The sequence below is a fragment of the Lygodium microphyllum genome, chromosome 11 (assembly GCF_053477565.2).
Source record: "Lygodium microphyllum isolate KBCC chromosome 11, Lygodium_microphyllum_v1.1.10, whole genome shotgun sequence".
Classification (NCBI taxonomy): Eukaryota; Viridiplantae; Streptophyta; class Polypodiopsida; order Schizaeales; family Lygodiaceae; genus Lygodium; species Lygodium microphyllum.
In genome coordinates, this window is record NC_141145.1 from 479,525 (window position 1) to 505,012 (window position 25,488).

Here is a 25,488-nt window from a genome sequence, read left to right on the forward strand (position 1 = left end):
GCATCCTGGAAGGAAGTGAAGGGAGAGAAGGTGGGGGGGGGGGGGGGGGGGTCCGTCGATGACGAAGAAACATCTGTAATGGAACTATCAATCGGATCCTCAGAGGCCGAAGCCTCATCAAAGATCACATCCCTGCTCACCTCAACCTTCCGCGTCGTCGGGTCGTAGAGCCGATATCCCTTCGTGGTGGTTCTATAGCCAACGAAGATAAGCTTTCTCGACTTAGAGTCGAACTTCGTCTTCCTCTTCTTCTTGTCCACATGGACAAAAGCATCGCACCCAAAGATGCGAAAATGGGACACGGAAGGCTTCTTCCCAAAGAAAGCCTCATACGGAGTCATGTCCTGTAACGCCGAAGTCGGAGAGCGGTTGCGAATATGCACCGCTGTAGCCACCACCTCACCCCAAAGGAAATGAGGAAGACTTCTATGCTCCAGCATAGATTGGGCCATCTCAATCATGGTCCGATTCGCACGCTCCACCACACCATTCTCTGATGGTGTGTTCGGATGGGAATACTCCACCCGAATACCATGATCCCTGCAAAACTGAGAGAAAAGGTGAGAAGTGAACTCGCCACCGTGATCAGCTCGAACGCCACGAACCTTGGAAGTTGTTTGGGTCTCCACAAACACTTGCGACTCACAGAAATGGGAGTACGCCTCGCTCTTGTACTCCAAGAAATAAGGCCACACATAACGACTAAAGTCGTCCACAATTAGCATCAAATACTTGGCCTTCCCAAGGGAGGCCGTGCCCATAGGTCCGCAAATGTCGGTGTGAACCAACTCAAGCGGAGAAGTAGCCCTCCTAGAAGCAACCTGCGGGTGAGGCTGCCGGTGTTGCTTGCTCCTCAAGCAGCTAGGGCACAAAGTGTGAAGAGGAGGGAAATCAGGAAGTCCCTCCACCATCTTCCTCCTAGAAGCCCGGCGTAGAGAATCGAGGTTCAAATGACCATACCGAGCATGCCAAAGCAGCCCAAGCTCATGGGAAGTCCACGCAGCCAAGGCTGTGAGCGTATAAAGCCCACCCTCCTGTGTACCTGTCCAAAGAGCATCACCTGTAGAAGCATCCTCCACTGTGACGGCATCCTGTGTAAAAATGACTCGGGTACCTAACTGAGTAAGGCCATGCACAGATAATAGGTTAAAACCCAAATCAGGGACAGAGAGAACTTTGGTGGAGGAAGACCGCCTGTCAGAAAACATAGGTAAAGTCCCCACGCCTCGAACAGGGACTGTAGAATTGTCACCAATGGTGACTGTACCCCCTCTCGAACGAAGATCCTGAAGCCAATCCTGACGGAAGGTCATATGTGAAGATGCTCCACTGTCGACGAGCCAAGGCTTCTCCTGTGTGGTAGAAGCTAGGGCGGTGTCCTCCTCAACAAAGACATGCACAAACGCAGATTCTGTTGTGGCTGGGGCCGCCTTCGAGTCCTTCTCCTTAGGCTTCAGATGGGGATACTTCTGCCAACACTTCTCCTCGGGATGAGTGCCCTTCCCACAATGGGGACACTTGGGCTTCTTCTCCTTCGCATCCTTCTTGTCCTCCTCCTTCTTGTCCTTGGCCTTCTCCTTCTTTTGTTTCTTCTTCTTGCCGCCACCTGTGCCGGCCGTAAATGCCTTGGTGGAGCCACTGGCTCCCACCTCTTTGAGTCGCTCGTCATGCTCCAAGACAAGCGGGGAAAGCTCTTCCCATAGGAGTGTCTCACGGGTCCTTGAAGTGATGAGGTTGGTGTAGAAGACATCATAACGGGGTGATGGCAGCTGAGTCAACAGAATTATCGCCATATCCTCAGACGATATCAGACGACCAAGAGAGGCTAGCTCGCCTCGCATATCCTCCATCTTCGTGATGTGCTCCTTCATGGAAGGAGAACCATCAAGATTGAGCATCCGCAACTTCTTCTCCAAGGAAATCTTGTGGGCAAATGTCTTGTGTTGATACAAAGACGCAAGCTTCGTCCATACTTCCGCCGCGGTCTGTAACCTGTGAACATGTACAAGAACAGAATCATGGAGACTCATAAAAAGAAAGGAACGGGCTCGAGAGTTGAGCCTATCCCATAAGGCTGCACGGTCCATAGAGGTGCCATCGGACGAATCCACGGGGGGACGGTCGATGGGTGAAGAAACAAGCTCCCAAAGGTCAAAGGTATCGAGGATACAGGCCACCTTGCATGACCATAGGGAGTAGTTGGAACCATCCAACTTATCTTCCTTTGGAAAGGAAGGGAGAATTGGCACCTGAATAGAGGGAATCAAAGAAGGCATCCGCACATCTGAAGCAGTCTTCACGGAAGAAACCTTCGCGGTAGATGGAACCCTCTGAGATGCATGGACTGAAGAAGGACGAGTGCGAGGAGGTTCTTCCCGATGTCGAACCTCACGATAATCCCGCCTCCGCTCAGAGGAATGATGAGAAAGAAGTTCATCCTCTGAGTCTTCAAAGCCTGAAAACTGGTAAGACATCTTCCAATCTGCAAAATACCAAAGAAAGTTGTGCCGCTGTCGAAATAGGACCAGCAATGTGGTCACCAACCACCAAGACGCAGGCAGAGAGTGCCTACAAACACCTGGATTTGCAAAACACAAAGATAACTGATGTCGATCACCAGGAAAGAGACAACCAGCACCAGAAAAGAAGTCGCCAGTAGGAAATGTGCCGCCTGGAGTGAAAGCGACCAGCAGGACAGCAAAACGCAGCCTGTAGGGAGGTCGCCCAGCAGAAAGAGGGACAGCCTGGTGGTAAACGCAGGATTTCTACGTTGCTGGATGACATGGCAGCCTCTGCAGACAGCGTGGGCAGCAAAACGCAGGCTGAAAGGCCTCCTGTAGAAGTCGCCTGGCAGTTGTTGATCAGTTGGCAGCAGCAGTAGGGTATCTCACTCCTGAGGGTATGTCCTCCGTGCTCTCAATCAGGCAATGATACCATGTGAGAGTGCGCAACGGAAGAAGAACACGAACACAGAGGAGAGGAGAGAGAAAGCAGAGAATGAAGGAAGAAAGTCTGCACTGACTGAGATGAATGCTGAATACACTGAAATGGACAGAGCAGTCCCTGCACGCAGCCCGGAGCGTCAGTGAGGGGACCAGGACAGACTGGAAGCAATGGCAGCACCAATGCTGGAGACGGAGATGACGGAGGCAGTGCTGAACCTGCAGAGCACAATACTAGAATGACTGGGGGGGCTGCTATATATAGCCCCCAGGCCAGAAAACTGGCCGACCAGCCAGATCTGGCCGACTTTGGCCAGATCTGGCCGACCTGCCCAGAAAATGGGCCGACTGCAGAAAAACAGCCCAGTTTGGGCTGTATGACACCCACAGGCTGCCGACTGACAAGGACAGCCACAAAATGAACTGACAGAGCTCCTCTGTCCCCTGTCAGACTCTGACAGGAGCTCACAACCAGGAGATGACAGACTGAGAATGATAAAGAGCAGGCTAACAGAAGGACCCACCTCTTGTCCAATTCCCTCATTCTCAGCTTGTTGCCTATGTTGCATGCCTTGTTGAAGATCAGGCATTGCATTTTCCCCAACACTTCGTGAGTTTTCAGATTGAGAGGTATAATCCTTGCTTTGTCCCATCTTACAATCTGACGACATTCACTGTAATGCTGAACTGAATACAATTTCAGCACTAGAGCAAAGCTTTTGACCTACAATCAGGTGCCTCAGACCCACCTATACAAGGGAATTGATGGTATTCTGGCAATGGAACCATGAAACAAGCCTTCCTTCTTAGAGAGGGTGGTAAATATCTTGATTTTACACTAATTACAACAAGTAATTAATTAACATAAATTCAAATGCACACTTTACCACTTTAATCTTGGACAATAGTTAGCATGTTGGCCCCAAAAGTGGTGTCCCTTGTTCTTTAACTTTCATTGTAAATGGATGGAGTACAACTGAGATCTTCTCATTGCCTTTGTTAATTCAAGTGCCACTTGCTGTCAAAACTAACGAGCAAGCCTCAAACGAATTTTGCCTAAAAATTAGGGTTGTAAGTAGAGATCAAGCAAAATCTCCACCTCTGATCCCTCAAATGGTTGGATTTTGCAAAGATAACTTGAGAGATGGCTAGGGGAGTAGAGAAAATGCTATAGTGAGAGAAAATTCAGAGTTTGATCGTGAGAAATATTGAAAAATTGCTACTGCCTTGCTCAAACAGCCGTAAAGCTGTCACCTGCAGCTTAGCACCACTAGAAAGACTGCTGCCCCTTATGCTGCCACCTGTACCTGCAGGACCTTGGGCTATTGTCACACTTGCTGTAGGAATAGAGCTTGGTGGTTACAAATCACATTAGTAGCAACAAGTTTTGCCAAGAGGCAGCCTTCTAATCCCATTTTTCAGCATTATCCGACTGATTAAACTAATTTTCAAAATATTATTTTTGCAACTTAATTTAATAATTATTCTAGTGCCCAAAAGGATAATTTCACCATCATATAATTAAATTGTCTAGGCTAATTTATCTTCCAAGTATCCCTGAGTAGTTATTGATCCTTAGACTAACATTAATTAATTTCTAGTCTTGAATGTCGCCACTGACATTAGTGGCCAATAAATTGGTCTAGGCCCAAATTTGACACTGGGTACCACTTGGTACCTATCAAGCATAACTTATTACAACTTTTGCGTTTGGCATCGATTGATATCTTGGTCGTGGGTCCCACATTGTGAAGCAATTAGCTTGCACCTCACATGTGCAAGTCACATCAGCACATTTGATTAACTTTTAATGAAATGCTACGCAAAGCAATAAAATTTCATGTCCTTGTGAAATTATGAGATTAGATGGAGATTCCATTGTCTTTTGTGAGAAGGGTTTATGCCTCTTCGTAGGTTGATAGAGTATGAGGATAAGAGATGCTTTTGACTATTCTTATTGGAGTGTTAGACACACAGAGAGAGGCTTATAAGGAGCAAGATGAAAGGAGGGGCAGAGCCAATGACCCAGTAGGTCCTCGCAAACTTTTTCAGCTCTAGCTCGAGTGCTAGTTTAGTCGATGCTGCCACTATAGTGGCACCGCCAGACCATCCACGAGTTAGAAGGGTCACAATAGACCATGCAGCCACACTCCGTAGAGCATAGTGCCCAACACCTCGTTGCCATGCTCAATATGCCTACCTTTGGCAGATTCGAGCCATCATCGGTCGCCATCATGGACGGGTATCTCCTCCTAGTGGACTTGTTGTCTTGGAACAGCCCATGGTGACAGAGATTCTTGCTTCAAGGAGAGTACAATGTTTCTAGAGAGCCCTATTGAGTAGGGTGGGATCCTATAAGTTAGCTGAAGGATCATTGAGAGATTATTTTGTACACGATGGTCACTTATAATTGTAGGTGTTAGGATTGCACACATAAGCATATTTCATCAATTTTCATTTATCTTGTTGTTCTCGAGTCCAGACAACATGGTCAGATGTACTCATTTCTTTGTTTCATAGGCCATTCTGGCTTCTTGGTGATGTAAATACATCTTTCTTTCTTTCTTCCTAGCTCGCTCTCTCTCACACATACACCCACATTATTTAACAATGTACTAGTTAGTCCTCAAGCCCTGAAGAGTAAAGTGCTTTCTCTACCTCAAGCTCTCAAAGTCTTTTCCCTTAACATTCGAGCTCTCTTCTCCCAAGCTCTCTCTTACTCAAGCCCCAAATGTTTGAAGTAAAGACTCTTAAGTGTTTAAAGTGTATTGCTTTAGGTTTCAACATTAAGTATAGGTGTTGAAATTATGTGTCTAAGACTTTTGCATCAGACATAGCATGGAACATATGTCCAAAATTTTTTAGTTCGATTGGAATGGTACTAACATTGGACATTACTAATCAGACATGAGAACCCTGGCCCACATATTATTTAAAGTCCTACCATTGTTAACCTTGGAATGTGAAACATTCACTGCTGAAACATTCTGGTTTGATTGGTTGAATTAGTAGCATGATATGCTCAAACCTGAATCTGCAATTGGCTGAAAATAACAGTATATGAGACATGCAGACGTTTTAAAGTTTTTTTTAATCCTTAGAAAAACAGACACAATCAAGAGAGTTGAATTGGGTCCTTGTAAGAAACCTTCTGTTCTCAAATTCAATCAGGATATTGATGAGCCTGTTGGTTGGGTAATCCGTATTGCATACTTCCAAACAGAGGCACATGCATAAACAATCTCTATCTCATGAGCCATATTTTCTAGAATTGATTGCTAACTTAAAATATTTGCTTATAGAAGGTTTCTATGTGTGACTGGAGCTAAGATGTAAGTCTGTGCTAATTGATGTCTGATGAACTCTTTTTTGGTGTTTTTTTGGGGGGGGGGGGGGGTTGTGTCCCAAAATTACTGTTGATGTTCCAGCTAGTGACATACTATGCGAGTTTGGCTGATAAGAACAGTCAAGCCTTTTGCATACTTGTGTTGAGATTGGAACTGGAGGACTGATCTGCATCTCAGATCTCTTATGTAAATGTGAATTTGTGAGAGAGCAAGGAATGTCTATTCACTTCCCACAGCAGAGCTGGTGATGTTTTTGTTATGTTAACAGTGTGAAGACTATGGAATCAGAAAGTGAGTGGATGTTGCGGCTAGCTTTGAGTATATGGAACATCAAAGAAATGCTATGTGGTTTGGAGGATCAAGGTGCTTATCAGGTGAGTTTTTGTTGTTGCCTTTTTGATGTTCATAAGGATGGTGGTATACTTAATGTTTCAAACAAGAAAATACTAAACAAGGTCATATGCTGGTAACATCAACCTTCAAATGTTTTCCTTGAATAAATACACTGATTGCTGAATATGTGATGCCAGTTTCCTATGACAACCACATTGATATTATTGGGAGCTGGAAGAGTAAAACATTAAAAACAAAGCTGATTGTCTGGGAACATAAATATTCAGGATCTTTAATTCGTGTGGTTGCTTTGTTCTTGGAATAGATGCAGAATCATGGTGGTTGCTTAGTCATTGTGACACCGTCACTATTTGTTAAAGGATAATGAGTGTGGTTTTTATAACCTTGAAATGGAACCTTTTTTATGAATTTCATATCCTTCAATGAGAGATTTGAGGTGCCAGGGCCCGCAGACTATAGTGTTGGTTGTCTCCTGTTATAACCCTTTGCAAGTTCAATTGACAAGTCACTACCAAAAATGCAGGATGATAGGAGTAAGCATACATAGAGATTTGGCATGCAGTGCAGTTACTGTGGAACAAACTGCATTTTTAGATTGGAGTAAATTTTAAAATTGTACAAGCTAGTTTGCCTCCCAAATTATACTCTCCTGGGTAAATTGTGCCGCATCAGCAGCAAGTGGCCAGTCTTGGAAAAGAAGTTATGATAGTTGCCAAGATTTTCCACTTCATCAAAGGATTGGAAATCTCATTTTGGATCTTAACCTTAAAAGAACGGGTTTCCTCTTTCAGGTTGTGAAAACATTTTCACAGCATGCGTTTTGTTTCAATTCAATCTTGTTCCTTGATGGTGGCCATCTGACAAGACTATAACTTTCTTCACTGTTTTCTCCATCCAGAATGATTGAATTTTGTATTTTTTCTTGATAACATGAAGAACCATGAGTGTCCTAGTATGGCATTTTTACTATTTCTGAGCTCTTTTGTTACGCACTCTTCAGGGTTGAGACTTTCAGTTACTGTCATTGTTAGTGTCACCATGCAGAATTTGGAGCATGGATTCAAAAAGTGGTGGAAGTGCAGCTTATGTCACTTTCAGATCCTATACTAAAGAAGAGAGTACTCTAGCAAAGCCAAGGCTTTTCTATGGTTTTGCTTGTCTTCTTCACCTGATGAAATACTTCTCCCCTCATGGAGACATGAGTTGCTAGTGAATGTGTTATATTACACTGGTGCCGTCAATCATGCTTCTCTTTTCTTTGCAGGTGCTTGATGCTGTTATAGATGTTGTGCGACTTGCCAGTTCTAAGTGTAATGAACCATCCCAAAGGATCTTGTTGTTTGAAACATTTGCAGTTGTAGACTGTACATCTCTTTCTACGTCAACCTTTACTAGTTTGCAAGGTGCATGGGTACTGGGAATTTTTGGTTCTTTAGTGATTGCGCTCCGCCGTTCCATCCACACTGTTTATACAAGCGATGTGTTACATAAGCTTCTTACAGCTTCTGCCTATTGTCCATGCATTAGTGATGTGGCAGCACAGGCTGTGGGCTCAATGCTTAATAAGTGGCCAGAGTATAATGAATGCGCCAATGATTCTCTTCTGTCATTTGCATCAGCTGTTGACATTGTTATGAATGGTGAATGGTTATCTGAAGGAACATGCTCCAAGCAGTTGGAAAGAGAAGATGAAAAATGCACCAATCATGTACTACCGATGGAGGTGAAATTGAGATGCATTTGGTTACTTGCATGGATTGGTAAAGGATTAGCCATGAGAGGACACTCAGCAGTTTCTGACATTGCTACGTTAATGCTGGGACTTCTCCATTCTAATGATCCTTTCAAGACTGACAAATGTGACACTTTGCTGAAAGCTCTATGGCCAGATGGGCAAGATGCATCTTCCATATGTTCTGCAGCTGAAGGTGGTCTAGCTTTGGTGTTGAAGGATGTTGAAACATCTATGAATGCAGAGCACTATGCTTTTATCAAGCCTGTTTACAAGCAGAGGTTCTTCAGCAGCATGCTACCTCCACTTATTCTTGCCATAAAGGAAGGGTCCCCAAAGTCAAGGTACGACATTTCTCATTGCTACATTGCTTGTTCTGATTCTCATATTCTTTTCAATTGCTGAATTTGGTGTCCAGGACTCCCATTCAAGGTGGAGAGAGGATTCTTTGCACTACAAGTTTTTAAAAAGTCACACTAGGATGCTCTTTGAATGCAGTGAAAAAATGTAGTCCCTTGCCTTTAATGCCTTATACTGCAGCTGATTAATACAGAAAACAAAGCTCTCTCTTTCAAACTTCTTTGTTTCAAACTACTGTCTTTCAAACTACTTCCTATGTCTGCACCAGCTGCAATTTATTTAGTGACCATTTACCATTTTTTGCTAAACTCAAATTTGATTGTCCATCAACATAAAAGCTTTTAAAGAACTTTTTTGAAGAGCAATCTTATTAAGAAAGTCTTTTCACATGCTCTACCTGCCACTTTCAGAGCTTACATTGATGATTTTTGTTGAATCACATTATTTCCTGGGCACAAAATAATTTGCTTTTTTATTCTCCCAAGATGGTTTTCCATAATCTTGAATCACAATGTGGATCCTAAGACAAAAGACTATGCCGAACATCTTTAGATTCTATTGATGAGCACTCAGATGGTTTTGATAATGATGATGATGACGATAGTGATGCCTCATCATAGGCCTCTCTCTTTTTGTATCTACTATCATTGTATCCACTATGATCCTTATATGTACTAGACTCTAGTTGTATCACATGTGCATGTAGCACATGCGACCGCAAGGGCCACCCTCATGTATTCATCTTATTTTGTAATGACATTGCTATTTTCACTTTAAACATGTGTTCTATCATTTAATGATTTATACTTTTTTAAAAAATCAAGTTAAATTTTTTTCGTACTAATATCATACCGTATCTTATAAAATCATTAGGTACCATTTAGTACCATATTTTATTGTATCATACCTTTCATACTTGACAACTACGGCTATGTGTTGATTCCTTTTTATGCATGATTTGGGCTCCCTAGGCATTTAAATTGTTAGTAGATTGAGTTATTGGGCATCACTTAATTCTTGCATTATCTTTTTTACTCTACCAATTAATCGCACCATTACTTCACACTTAGGTCAACAATTGTCGCATATTCAAAAACCATAGGACTTGTGCCAGTTAATTAACATAGTTGCTTGTTCGCAAAATATCTTTGTGGACATTACAAATGCCCTAAAGTTACTTTCATCCCTGTCTAGATAGAGTGCTATGTCATCAGCAAACTTCACATTAAGAACCTCCTCAAACTGAAGGATGCGTAATGTGACATTATGAACACGTGTTTAATCCACTAAACTGGCCTCATTCACTTGCACATCTATCAAATCTGCATTTCCTTGCTTGTTTTAACATGCATTCTACCTTGATAACTTGGCTTCTTAGCAACATTATTACCACATTACATTTGTGCATCGTGGTACCTAGCAAGCCTTGCTTAGTTGGTTCTTTGGCTTGCATAGCCCAAAACGTTGAACCATCCCCCAAAAGACCCTAGATACAAATGGAATCGGCATAACTTGATTCCCTTGATTCAAATTATTACTTTTTGCATTGAAATCGGCACCTCCCACCGGAGTGGAAATTGGCAAAGCAACACCCTTACATAGTGGGCATAACAGATGGCTGTCCATTGGTCAACATAGGACCTATGGGTTGTTCTTGAACCATACTAGGTTCTTTGGCATGTGAACTTTCACTCTTTCTTGGAATCCTGTCTTCAAGGAAGGATCCAACAATTCAGCGAATTTGGCACTCTTCAAAAGCTGAGCAAAGGTCCCAACTGATTAGAAAGCTGAGCAAACCTATCATTGCACTGACCAGTTTTGCCGTGAATAGTACATCCTTTTCATCTTCAGCCTTCTTTGATGAGATTTAGAAACATTAAGATGCAGATGTTGATTCACTAGCTGTCCATCGAAAGCATCATCAACATGCTGTGATTTCCCTTGCTTGAATGATATCAGATCCTGGATAAGTCATAAATCTGAGACATTTTAGCTGAACTGAATGCTGGAACCAGATTTGAGTGCTCGCACTAGAGACAACACGATATACATCTATTCCTTGCACAATGTTTCACAATCCTTTTGCAATCAATGCACGACACATCGTGTAAGCTCATTGTGGATGGTTGGTTCCATTCAACTTGTCCTCAACCACCATCTTTAAGGCATTATTGCTGGTAACCATGAGCATTAATTGCACTTGATGCAAAAGTTGGTTGTATAGAGGAAAATTTGCATATAACCGTTTGCAAAATAGCACAAAACAAAGTAGACTGCAAAAGGTCTTACGTTTAGAAATGAACACTTCACAAATTCTACACAAAAGATGGAAATGGCTTGCGTAGTGTAGGTAGTAGTGCAAATAGAGCCTGAAATGAACCCAAATAAAACATCTAACAACACCAAGCTCTAGGGGCTCTCCCACATTTTTAGTTGACTTAAATGCTCGTCAAATCTTGTCCCAATTCGAGGAGATGAAGCATGGGGTTTTGACAGCTTCACCCAAGAGGTCGAAGCCCTTTGATACCAAATGTTGGATTTAGGATTGCATGAATGCACACATAGCTTGGAGAAGAAGCAACAGCTTGAGAGCACACAATATAGTGTATTGAGAAGTATCAATCTTGAGGATGGACGATATTTAGTTTGCCCTAGGGTGAATCGACATTTATACAGGGCCTAGAGGAAAAACCGTCCTAGAGAGGTGAAAAAGTGCCGTGACGGTCCTAAGTGTGTTCACACACATCAATACCAAAGTATGGTAAGGGTGGAAGGAGCAGTCAGGGTGTAGTTGTGGAAGGAGGTGCATGACTTATAGTTGATTTGGAGCAGTAAAAAGGGGAATCAGCATGCACCATAGTTTGTCATGGGGAAAAATAAGGAGTGAGCATACAAGAAGGGAAAAATGGTCTTTGACAATCAGAAGTGTAGGGGGTATGGCGAGTAGGTTGGAAGCCAATACCTGGTTACCCGGGTTAATCTTTGGTGACTTTTAGCTGAAACCAACACTTCCTCCTCCTCCTTTCACAGTTAAAAGGACAAAGGTTCTAAGAAGACCTTTAAATCTTAAATCTTGAATGATTCCTTCAGCGGCTGTATTTCTGTGGAAGGTTTCAACTTTTGTACTTCAATTCTCATTTTATGAAACTCAGAAAGGGATCTCTATTATTATCTGACTTACAATTGCCTCATGTTATATGCTGAACCCACGTTTCAATTCAGGATTATGCTGCTCCGCTCATTTGGAAACTTGGTGTCATTGATCCCAACAAGTGTCATTGTAACAGAAGCTAGCAGAGTAAGTAACTCTTTGTACCTTGATCGATAATTTAGACCCTTGTATTATTGCAGTTTGATAATCATGCTTTTCTTGAGGCAGGAGTTCAGAGGTTTAGAGCATAATCACATTTGGTGATGGCTTTCATGTTAATGTACCTATTCCATTGGAACATTGTGGCAGGTTCTACCATTGGTATTAGATAGTTTATCATCCCTTTCTAATGATCAAAGTAATGCGGATGTGCTTCTTTCTACATTATTGGCTCTCTCAGCAATGCTGGTCGATAAGAATGGTAAGTTCAGAAGGATCAGGAGCTACTGAGTTGCAATCAACTCGTGGTTAAGTTAAATGAATTAACAAAATTAAGCAGATAAAATAGAGAAGTAGAATCATAACCTTGTTTCTTGTAGTAGCTTGGAAACCCTAACAAAGATGAAGCTTTCAATCTCACTTTAGAGGTCAGAGACACTGAGAGCTGCTGAACAGGTCAGAGACATAGTAGGTAGAGTTGAAGGGAGATACATTCAAGTACGTTTTAAACCTTGAAATGGAACTGTTGACACCATGAAAGTGTGATTGTGCACTCAAGGGAGGGCATTTCACACTCAGAAGGACACTAGGCTCGTAGCAATTCTTATCCTTGATTGCACAACTAGTCACATGTACCAATCACCTTACTTATGTCACTATGGCACCTCCTGTTCTATTGCTGGCTGAAGTGCCATAGCCCTAAGTTGATCACCTTAACACCAACTAACATCATGATTAGCACAGGAATGTGCAACATATCCCCCTGTACCCCCTTCTTCAAATTTTACATAATCTATGCTATTGTTTGGACAACCTCTAGCTCGATGTAGTAATGCTTTATGGTTTGGCATTATAGACTGGGTGAACAGCCATTCAAGCAGCCCTTGTACTAGACTTGTCATTTCCTGTTCTGTATCCTTGGAATCTTTTATAGTTATCAGAGAAACCAAGAAACACATTTCGCTAACCTTGAAAGGTGAAACTGCTGATAAAGAAAAGCAATTTATAGTAAATGACTATGTGCTGAAAATCAAGGAGATGGCAAACACATTGGGCTCTATTGGTGCATGCATTGAAACTGATGATTTCGTTTTTATAGTGTTCAATGGTAAGAATTGGAATAGTTTTGCTACTTCTATTTATGTACATGAAACATTGCCAGATTTTGAAGATCCAGTTTCTGTGATGATCATTGAGGAGGAGAGCATGCATGGAAGTGGTGGAGAACAGGGAAGATGTGCAGCAGAACAAGTACAAGCCTTCATTAGACCATTCAACATAGCCTTCTTTAGATCCCTGTTCAAAAGATAGTGAGTAGGATGAGAGCAGTGCCAACAGCTGCTCCTCATTGGTGGAGAAAAGGAATCTCAGATCCCTTCTTGTTAGACTTTTGGAGATGTGACAAGGATAGTGAGTAGGATCAGATCAGTGCTAACAGCCGCTCCTCATTGGCGGAGACAAGGAATCTCAGATCCCTTCTTGTTAGACTTTTGGAGATGCTTGGATGACAGTTTTAGGCCTAGGAAGATTTTTTAAATTTCTATGGCTAGTTGCTCACAAGAGTTTGGCATGGCTTGGTTATGGTAGGGACTGAGTGTCATGTGTGAGATGTGGAGAGCTAGAGGAGACTCAAAGGCACTGTTTATGGGATTGTTGTAGAGCTCAGGAGGTATGAAGGAGAGCCCTCAGGATGGTTTAGCATGGCATAGTAAAGACTGCTTGCTGCTTGGGGGGGAATAGTTTGGGCCACAGAGAGAGGCCCAACATGAGGATGTTTAGGTTAGCCACTCTTTTTTGGTCCTTCAAGCTTTTCCTTGGGTTCTAATTGTCTCACCAAGGGTATCTAGAGTAAATGATCTCTTCCTCGGCATGTAGGATGTGGATTTTGTTAGGTTTGAGTCAATCCATTATAGTTGTAATATCTTGCAACCTCTTCAATTTGTATGTTCTTGCTTTCATGGGATTTGAGAGAAAGACGGATAAATTAGTGAGAGCGAGAGATGTATTGCCTATGTGAGAGGTAGCAATTGCAGAAATAGGAGAAACACGTGAATCAATAAGTGTTCAAGGCTTACTCATGGTGGTATCCTATTCTTTAAGCTAATCCTGAAGCTTTCTAAAAGTTGTGTTGTTCTCCTTTAGTTGATTCTAAAGCTCATGTATCTATTTCTCTTGGAGGTCTTTGAGCGTAGTGTCACTCTTTAATCTAGTTTTGGAGATCCACAAGTGCCAAGTTGGGCTTCTCAAGCTGGTGTTGAAACTCTTGCTCTTGCTTTCCTTGAATCTCCTTCAATGCATTGTTGTGTTTTTGCAATTTAGCTTGTGTTGAGATGGCAAGCTCGACATGTGTGGACATTGATGATGTCAAATCCGATGTCGAGCTTGAGATATCTCACAATCTTTTGTAGAGATGGCTACGTTCTTCATTGACTATCTTTGAGTAGAAAGGATATCAGTGTTTTGACTCTTCTACATGTGCGATGAGAGTGAGGATAGATGATTTTGATGAGATTAGTTGGTATGACAAAAAGAAAATTGTGATTGTTGATGTAGAAGATGGTTTTGTTGCAAACGAAGTGCAACCCGTATTATGGACACTAAATGGGCCCGGACAATGTTCTCATGGTCCTATAAAAGTAAACCCAGGTTGGGTAGATTGAGGTCAACCAATGGTTCACCAAATGTGTTGGTTAGAAGTGTTGAAAGTGGGATAAAACAAACCAAAGAAAAAGAAAAATTGATCAGCCCATGCCACATTTCAATGTAAGTACAAGACATTTAATCTTTGAAGGAAGGTTGGATGAAGAGTTTGGAGTACCTACTTTGAAAACCAAGTGTGTGGAAACAACATGTTGTAAAAGATACATCAAAGAAGCTTATTGGATACAAATGGTATACATGGTCAAATGTAATGTAGATTGTTCAATAAATAGGTGCAAGGCAAGAGCAGTTGCTAAGTGATTTGCTTAGATGTATGGTATAGGCCATGAGGAGACTTTGAGCCTTGTTGCAAATGTGTTTTTGAATGGAGAGTTGCAAGAGGAGGTGTACATGGAACAACAGAGGATTAGATGTATCTAGATTTTCTAAATTATATATGTGAGTTGAAAAAGCTTAGGCAGGATGTTCAAATGATACGAGATCTACTAGTGGCTATGTTTTCAGCTTTGGAAGTGGTATTGCAAGTTGGAGCTTTAAGAAGCCACCAAGAATTACTTTGTTTAGCATAGAGGTAGTCTAAGAGGGTAGTGATGGTGTATATGAGGTACCTTGGCTTTCTAAGCCACTTTATGATTTGGGGCACAATGTGCCGAGGCTATCACATTGTATTGTGACAACATGGGTGGCATACAATTGGTGAATAATCTTGAGTTTCATGCAAGGATTAAGCACCTTGAGGTGCACTATCATTACATATAGGAGAAAGTCCTCGCAACTAAGATTGACTTGGTGTGTGTTGGTGCCCATGAGCAAGTAGCTAACATCTTATATGACCAGCCAAGATGAGATGTCTTCTTCACCGATGTTAAATACACCTTGTTTTTTTGTATGAGTCGTTTTGGTATAAACGCACCTTGTCTAGGGGCACTTTTTATCCTCTTGGGTTGGAGGGATTCTTTCCTCATGTGAACATACTTCAGTGTGTAGGTCTGTATGACCTTAGGGTTGTACCTTGTACTTTCATTCTTGTGATTCCGTGTTGTGAAGGTATCGTTCCATGATTTTGTGTGTCTACTCTCTCTCTCTCTCTCTCTCTCTCTCTCTCCACTTCATGTCCATTGAGCTGCAACAGTGGTATAAGAGCCATTGTGTTGCTGGTCCTGCCACCACTGCTGCATTGGTTCCATTGCCAATTGAGACATCTGAAGTCCCTTGCGGCATTGCTGTCTGCAGGTGCCATCACTCTAGGCTCTAGCCATCTTAGACACAACATCTTCAGCAATTGCCTGTTATGTAGTCCACCATCTTGTAAGTGTGCAGAGGCTACACACAACCTCTCACTCCTTGCTTTGATCTCTCCCCCTCTCTCTGTGCAGGTTGCATGCAACCTCTCGCAACCCTATCTGCTATCTCCTCAGACCTGCTTGCCATTTTCTGTTGTACCCAAGGAATAACTCAGAAAGCCTAAGAGTGCAAAACCTTGATTTTTGAGTTTGGGGCTTTTAAAAAATTTGTGCATCTTTTGGTGCGCCTTTTTTTGTCTCATCCTGAATTTCAAAGAAATTTTCAATTTCATGCACACAACATACAGAAATATGAGGGTTTCCTATTGAGTCGCCCAATTTTTGGAATTTTTAAAAATTTTCTGAGATTTCCATCAGAGAATTTCAGGCTTTTGTTACATTCACCTTTTGTTGTGTGGACCTTCATCGAAATTTTGCAAATTCAGCAATTTCTCTGATATTTACACGTAAAATTTGGGGATTTTTGTCCAAATCACACAATCCGAATCCAGATTTGACACATGTCAGCCCCTACGAGGTCCACTCCCTCTCACTCCCACTTTGCATTAGGCTCCATGGCCAAGTTGAAACTTGTTGCCTGCCTTTGTAAGCTCTTTCCTACCACCTTTTTATTTTGTAAGCCAATCTTTTCGCACACAAGTGTTGGGACAACAGCTTCTTTGTCCACAATGGACATCAATACTCTCTTGATGAGCTGACCACAAACTGTAGGAGGAGCAAAGTCCTCTCAATCACTTTTCTATTTCCTCGGATGATTAAGCCTTGGCCTCCTTTCATCATAGAGGCAAAGGGAAGTCATTAGGTTCTTCATTCAACTATAAGAAGGGCAAAGGGTAAATCATTATTCTCTTCTTCACACAAAGAAAAAGAGAAGCAGAAAATGGAGAGATGCAACTATTCTTGCAAGCCAGGGGATCTCTAAGAGTGGCAAGCGCAAGGCTAGAGAGGTTATAGCTACCACATCTAGTGCTCCTAGTGATGGGAAGGATGAGGCAGCTCATTTTGCATAAACTTTCAGTTTGTTTGCTTGTGCAATTTCTTGTTCATATGAACCCACTATACATCATGTAGGCCTTTGAATAAAGGATAGTGAGCAACATTGGTATTTTGATAGTGGTGCTAATAAGCACATCACCTCATCTAGGCATCTTTTCATTTTTTTAGTTGATGCTAGTAGGGGGCAGATCGCCACATGTGCCAACAATGCTACTTACACAATTGAAAGCATTGAGAAAATTGTTAGCAATGTAACGAATGGGGATGTTGTCACCTTAAAGGATGTTTTGTATGTACCAGATATTTAAAAGAACCTGTTATTGGTATCAATCTTTGCTACTAGTGGCTTTGAAGTTCACTTCATCGGGCCATAATGTGTGGTTAAGGACACTGACATAGTTACACGAAACGCCGTTTCTGGCGTTTTAGAAATGCTACAACGTTTTTAGAAACAGAAATGCCTAAGAAATGGCGTTTCTGCAGACTGCGATTTGGGGCAAGACTTTGGCCCGAACATGAGCGCCCCCAGACTCCCACATTTCAGTCGACTTTTCACTTGCCTACATTTCTTCTTTCCACTCTGTCAGGCCTGCTCCTTTGTCGATTGAGGACTCCAGAGCCACGCACACACACACACATTCTCTCTCTCTCATCTTCTATCCCAAATTTCTGTGTGGTCGTAGGTTGTAGCTTGTGAATTGTGATTCTAATTCGTGAAGCTGTGACCATCTCACACTGCAGCCTGATGCTCTCTTGTGTGACTGTGTCTTATCATTTATGTTTATGGTCATTGACTGAGGACTCAGTGGACCGTCACCCGTGGTGTTTTATGGATCATTAGTTATCAACTTATCTTTTATACTCTTGTATCTTTTTTTCATGATTCATGAATATGATCCACCTTCCAAGTGTTTTTGTGATTCATGTATATCTATTATCATGTTACATGTAAATTGTAATGATCTGATATTTAAAGTGTGATCTATGAATATCTTTAGAGTGTCCTTGGCACTTGCCAATTCAAAGTTTAAGTATATTGTATGAATCCTGATGTATCTTTCGATTTTGGAAATTGGTGCAGGCTATAGGTAACAGGTTTTAGAAGTTAGGATTTAGGACCTCCGACCTAGTATGATAGTATCAAATTTCAATGTCAATAATCAATTGTATGTTAATCATGTATGTCAAGTATTCCTTGATCAAGTGACAAGTGTGGCTTATTGTCATCTATTATCTATATTATATATTAAATCGAGGTTACATATTTCCTCGTTTCCCCGTTTCTTCCTGGAGACGAAACTCCGTTTCTACCGTTTCCCCACCGTTTCCGTTTCGCCATTTCCGAAACTCCAAGTAACTATGAGGACACACATGATGAGGATTTGATTGTTACCATTGGTACTTTATGCTGTGGTTTATACAACCGTGATATTTATGATAGATAGTCTTGTTCGAATGCTATGGTTGTAGATGCTTCCGTCTTATCTATTGCCGAGTTATGGCATGCTTGTTTTGGAAACTTGAATTTTAATAGCTTATCATGCTTGTACATGGATGATATGGTGTATGATTTGCCTGAAATGCATGTGCCTCATAAGCACATATGTGAGGGTTGTGTGGTTGGCCAAATGCATAGATTCAACTTTCCTAAGGATGAGAGTGTGGGTGCCACATGGAAATCGCAGCTTTTGCATAGTGATGTGTGTGGTCCTATATGCACTCCCTCTCTTAGTTGATGCGGCTACTTTGTTACCTTCATTGTGACTACACACGTCACACTTGGATGGTTAGCTTGAAGGCCAAGCCAGAGGTATTCTCATGCTTTTAGCATTGTATTGCCATGGATGAAAACTCCAATGGTTGCAACTCTTTGCATTGAGAGAGGAGGGAACTTTATGCCAAGGGAATTTGCAGCTTTTTTTCCTTCTAGGGCATTATTTATTAGTGCACTATACCTTATGCACCACAATAGATTAGTCTTGCCGAGTGCTATGACCTACCACAAAAGGCTCAGAGATTGAGACTACAAGGGCTCAGGGGAGCTAGAGTTATGATTGAGGCCATGATGGAGGGAGTTCGACCAAATTGGCGAATAGATACATGCACCTCTCAGACTTGGATTAGTCTCTTCTCTAGAGGGAACATTCTTCTAGTAGTCTTTGTGACTAACAGAGATAGTACATTTACTTTTATGGTTGAGAAGGATGGCCGTCTCCAGCGAGAGGACGTTGAGCAAGAAGCATTCATTGGATGCTCTAGATAGAGGACTAGAGTAGTGGCTCACTTCGAGAGGAAGTGACACATTAACCTAGACCCAGCCACCTGTATGGTTGATGGGTGGAGATATTGGGCTTACCAAAGGAGACCTCTATAAAGATTATAGTGGGATCCAAGAGAGTGGATGTGGAGGGATCTGCTCCTTGACAGACCTTGCGATGTGCCCTTCTTTGGCTACACTACGAGGTTGGGGAGGAGAATACAGATGAGCATGATCAAAGCATAGCCAACAGCCTCCCCCCATTCGCACAAAGAGGGAATCACAGAGGAGTTTCTAGGTGACTTTTGGAGGAGGCTACATGATAACTTCATGCCTAGGAAGATCTCTTTCTTCATATGGCTTGTAGCTCCTTGGAGCTTAGTAGTTGGCACATGGCTTGGATATAGTAGGGATCTAGTAGCACGCACAAGATGTGGCGATCCAGTGGAGACTTAGAGACATTGCCTAGGGGACTGCCCTAGAGCCTATGAGGTTTGGAGGAGAGCCCTTAGGATGGTATTTCAGAGCATAGCTGAGACAATGGTGGTTACTTGGGGGATTGTAGCATGGATCACAGATAGAGGCTTAGCATGTGGCTATGAGGATGTTTAGGGGAGCTGCTCATTTCTCATCATTGGATAGCATCTGAGCAAGATTTTCACTCCAGATTACTTACATGCAAAGTGGACCCAAGGACAATGCCATAGATGGGAGTTAATTGTTAGTATCATAGCTTGGTATATTTGGATTGTGAGATGCAGCTACGTATCAACCTTTTGGATGTATCCACAGTAGAGACTCTACCAAGGATCGGAACAGAGATCATTCACACTCTCCGCTGAAGATGGGAGAGAATGTAGGGTAGCTCTGAGAGGATGAGGAAGAGAAGAGGTGCTTTTGTGTGCAGACATGGGATTTAGGCACTTTCTTTCACACTGTCCCTCGTATGGTTTGACATTACAGCCCATTGGATTGGTTGTTCACAGAACCATTGTATTTGCGGTATACTTAGTTACTCTTCACAAAGTTCTTTGTACTTTGTATTTTCGGTCAAGTTATTTGCTGAGGTATTATTAATAGAAATTTCTTTTCTTGGGAAAGAAAAGGCTGAGAGTCACTTTGAGGAGCGCAACAAAGGATAGACTGACACGAGGCTTTGCGGCTCTATGATCGATGGGGAGCCAGTACACGCATATTATTTTAGGAGCCTTGGACAAAGCTCTGGCACTTTGACACTTTGGTCCCACCAACACTTTTATATAGGGCTCTATATAGGGATCGAACCTCTAATACACGAGGAGAGCCACACGAGATCAACCATTGCTCTGGGGGGAGTATATATGAGGGGTGGGAGTAGATGGAGAGATCTCTAGTATTGATGATTTGGAGTAAGCCCTTTGTACAACATGAGATTATTAGACTAGAGATGGGAGCACCACCCATAATGACATAGACTCTCTTCCAGATAATGACTTTCTTGCATAGGCAATGGACCTTACCAAGTCAAAGATACTCCTTGCTCACACGAGAGTTGTATAGATAGCTAGCATTACAAGGGAATATTGAGTGTTGGTATACTCGGATAGAAACATGGTTACGACTATATGGATTACGCATGGATCACCTCCCACCACTATAGTACAACTTGGATTCCCCTCACTTTAAGCTCAAGTGGCAAGAGGAGTTGAATCACATCATCACGATGGAGATCATTGGAATGCACATAGCCAGGACACAGATGACTCCTATTGAGGATCTGGGGATGAAGATGGCTTTCTATTGAAAGCATCTTCTATACATATTCCTCAATGGCTTAATTCTGCCTAAGATACATGGATGCACACCTATCTCATGGGGTACGATGTGCCATTGGACAGCTCTGCACAATCTTACACCAACTACGGATCGAGATAGGTAGATACGACGCACATTCCCTTCCCCTAGAGAATAGGACTTGCTATCTTTTTCAGATCAAGAGAGAGACAGAGAAGCACTACTTATGTTATGAATTTAGAGGGTGCTTCCATTGCCTTTTTAGAGAGTGATTTCGGCCACTATCCAGGGTGATGGAGTTCCCAAGTGAGAGATGCCTTAGCCTATTCATACTGGAGCTATGGCATTACCATATTATGGTGGAGTTTTACAGGGGAAACGGAAATGGGAAAAACCGGAGTTTCGGCCAAACTTTGGAAATGGGAAAATAGCGTTTCAGATTCTATACTAAAATAAATAGGTTATTACATAGCTATGTAAATATATCAATGTCTACAACATGTATTCAAATCTCATATAAAACTTTGAGTCTCATCTCATATGATCGAAAGCATTGCAGTTACTAGTCACCAGTGGCATTACACATGCTCATGATGTATCATGATTATTCATTGATGTTGATACTTAGTAGTTTACTAGTACTCACGGGACTTTGGATAGATTATTCACATGACATAGTTACACGAATGTTGATTTTACTTATTATATATCTTGGTTCCAAGGTCCACCATTCTTGATGTCAATATTTAGATGATTCATGAGTCATAAATTATAATTCTCAATTGTCTTAACCATTGGATCCTCACTCGTGACATGTGTAATAAATTATGATTTTGATCATATGACATGAAGAGTCAAAGTTTTGTATGAAGTTTGGATACATGTTGTTGTAGGCATTGTTATATTTGTAATAATATATTTATTTTAGTGTACAACTCAAAATACCATGATTAGGACTTGGAAACTCCCAGCTCGGGACTTTTAACTCGGAAGAAGGAAAGTTAAGAACTTAGAAGAAGATTGAAAAAGAAGAAGAAAAAGGAGAAGACGGAGAAGGAGCATGGAAAAAGAATAACTTAGAAGGAAAGAAGGAAGGAGAATAACTTAGGAGGGAAGGAGGAGGAGAAATAAAGAAAGGAGAAAAAGGAGGCAGAGTCTACACGAGCTGTAGGAGATACCGAGTCTTTGCCGGTCTACCTATTCCTTGCGGGATCCCAAAACATTGTTTCTCCGTTCCCCTTTTGGGCCCAAATGGTCATCCCAATCTAGGGGCCCTTGAAATGCCCTTTCAGGATACTATGGCCATCACAACATACACCTCTTATGGACCGAGGAGCAGAGATAGGGAGCTGCACACGAGCATACAATCACAGAGTTCTATAGAGCATCCACTACTCCCTCCATTACTGACCCCTAACCGGACGGACTGTGGCTCCTCCACAGAGACTACCCTAGACATAGCCATAGAGAGATGTAGGGCTTATCGTCCATGCCTTGCTTGACCACACCCTTGCAAGAGGCATCATTTGCAAATATAGAGGATACTAAATCATCATCAAGGGATCGTACCTTGCCGCTTCAGCTTCTCTATGTGAGATAAACCCATAACATATATCTTGTGATGAGAGTGCCTCTCGAGTAGTCCCAGATTGTATCTAGTCTAGACCTCATTTTGTACTCATCAGCTATGTATTGTTTGTTGTTTATTTTCCATTTAGTTAGTTATAGCATTAGATGATGGCTATTTTGAGACTTGGAAAATTCCCATGAGTTTTGGAATGTAACATTTTGGTATTATAGGTCGAATTGGCCTTTTGTAGATGTTAATATAACTTTCTTTCTTTCTTTATTTCTTTCTCCCACCAACAAAGTGATGCCTTGCCACCTATACTGCCCCCCTATATGTCTGCTTTCTTTGCACACTTCCCCATGTCTACTCTACCTTCTATGAAAATAGAATTGCACATATAAACAATGAACATTGAACAGTGATGAGCATTGCATCGTATTGCATGAATGGTGCAAGATATATTAAGACCAATAAATGCTCCAAAGAAGACTTGAGTACAAAGTGCACACAACCAAAAGAGTTAAAACTCTAATGATTAAACTTTAAAGACTTAAGAGCCATAATTTTTAAATGTTTGAAGGTTAAGTAACATATCAAAGCATCATGAAAGACCTAAGGCCGAAGTGGCAAGGCCAACAATAGATACACAACTAAAGTCGAGTCAAGACTCCAGACTCATAAGTCATAACTAAGAGCTCAAACTAAATACAAACTACTGTACAAAGGAGTGAGTGCTCAATAAACTATCAAAAAGACACATCATACTAGACTCTAGTATGTAAAAAAGACACATCATGTATCATACTCCATTAACACCAAAGGAAAGAGACCAAAGAATTTACGCACCCAACCAAAGGGAAAAAAAAAGAAGAAAAACTCTTATCTTGTGTTGGAACGACTATTCCCGACATGGAACGGCTAGCTTGGAATGTTCCAAGCTTGGAATGCCATGGAATGAGGGGCATGGAATGTTAAAACCACCATTCCTCATATGGAACGGCTAGCTTGGAACATTATGGAATAGGAGGTAGGGAACGTTCTAGTCCCGTGGAACGCATTTTCGGTCTCTGCCTATTAGGGAACGGCGTTCTAGCATTCCAAGGATCCATTCCACCCATTCCACGTTGCTATATAGTGTGTATACAAAGAGAGGGAGATTTGAGAATAACGAGACATGTTGTATTTAGATGGGAAGGGTTCTCTATACTTGACTACATGTTCACCTTGAGAGGCATGATTGAGCAAGTGCAAGCAAGGAAGAAGAGACTCTATTGCTGCTTTGGATTTTCGCAAAGCCTTTGATACGGACCCACAAGATAGACTATTACTGAAACCAGCCTTCCTTCCGTGGATGGGTGGTAAATCCCTGATCACCACTTAATTAAAGCAGTAAACAATTAATGCAAATCTGAAAATAGAAATTCACCTACTGATCTTGGACAATGCACACCCGATTGGCCCTAAAATTGGCACCCCTTTTGGTATTTCTTTAGCTTTATTGAAGAAGACGTTTATTTACAATGGGATTCTCCAAATTCTTACATTCCTTAGCATCCAACTTATTCCAAGTTGTCGTGATGTGCACCTCAAAGGTACTTGTCAATCAATTCGATGCAAACATTTGCTTGAATTGTACCCACGTTGACGGTACTCTACCTTGCATCAAAAGAGTGGACCACCATTGTAATGCATTCCCTTTTAAGAAAGTGGTTGCCTTTCGAATCTTTGAGGACTCTGTGAAGTTTCCCCCTGAACAGACTGCATCAAACTGCTGAATGAAAGTCAAAGCTTTCAGCCTATCTTGTACATCGCTGAAGGACTAAAGCTTCACTCCTTTTCCATCCTCATCATAGTCTTTTGCTACTCCTTTGGGTGTCAAGTTGTCATACACTGGCTGCTGCAAAAAGGGTGCATTTGTTGAATTTACATCAAAACCAACGCCAAACGGAGCATTTGCATGACCAACATTCATTCCTTGAGCCCCATAAGCATTCAGGTGTGTAGATGCAATACCAAACGTACTACTTTGTGCCCCAGGTATCAAGCCAATGCTGCCATACATAGAGTTTTGCATATTTTTAGCCATACCCGAATACATTGGGCCTTGCACTCTATGCATTGGTTGTTGCATACCATAGGGATTTGTGCCATACATTCCCGTATGCGGTCCTTATTCAACCATAGTATAAAAAATCTTGCTCCTATCAAAATATCCTTATTGCCCCATCATAGTATGCATGCCTGGCTAACCAATAACCATTGGATTGACACTTTCGTGATGGCCTTGCATTTGCATTTCTTTCCTTATAGGTGCCAATTGTTTTATTTCATTAGCATCTTTGGGAGCTTCGAATGAAGGGTTTGACATTATCTTCGGTGCATCTTGCTGTCTCGAAGGTGTAGAAGATTCGAATCGAGGATCCTTTGCCAATTCAGCAAATTGGGTGAATCGAGGATCCTTTGCCAATTCAGCAAAGAGATTTGCTGTTGTTCTCATCCGATTCTTGAACTAGTCATCTATCACGAGGACGTGAAAATTTGATGCTTTGCTTATGTTTAATTGACATTTGATTAATGGATTAATCAAATGTGCAATTAAAAGATGCACATGTGTTGCACATGTGAGGTGCAAGCTACTTTTTTACAGTTGAAGCCCCAAGGACTTGTGAAAAAGTTGGATGTCAAAGGCAAAAGTTGTAACAAGTTACACTTGTTAGATTCTAGGTGAATTTTGGTGTCAGTTTGCCCCTAGGACCATTAATTGGCCATTAAGTGTCAGTGATGACACTAGGGACTAGGCATTAATTAATGGATTAATGCTTGTCCAAGGGTCAATTAATGCATGGGACCACCTTGGGTTGCAAATGGCCTAGCCAATTAAT

General features: G+C 41.8%; 1 protein-coding gene across 6 annotated transcripts in view; it reads left to right on the plus strand.

Annotated features, from left to right (window-relative positions):
* Positions 1-25,488, plus strand: part of MET18 (ARM repeat superfamily protein) — a 172,247-nt gene that overhangs the window by 111,416 nt on the left and 35,343 nt on the right. For 5 of the 6 annotated variants that reach the window (XM_087688778.1, XM_087688781.1, XM_087688780.1 and 2 more), the window contains 4 exons: positions 6,558-6,663; positions 7,908-8,719; positions 11,958-12,033; positions 12,196-12,307. In XM_087688778.1, the coding sequence (XP_087544904.1) occupies positions 6,558-6,663; positions 7,908-8,719; positions 11,958-12,033; positions 12,196-12,307 (1,106 nt within the window). The remainder of the gene's footprint in view (positions 1-6,557; positions 6,664-7,907; positions 8,720-11,957; positions 12,034-12,195; positions 12,308-25,488) is intronic. The other variant, XM_087688782.1, reaches the window with a different exon arrangement.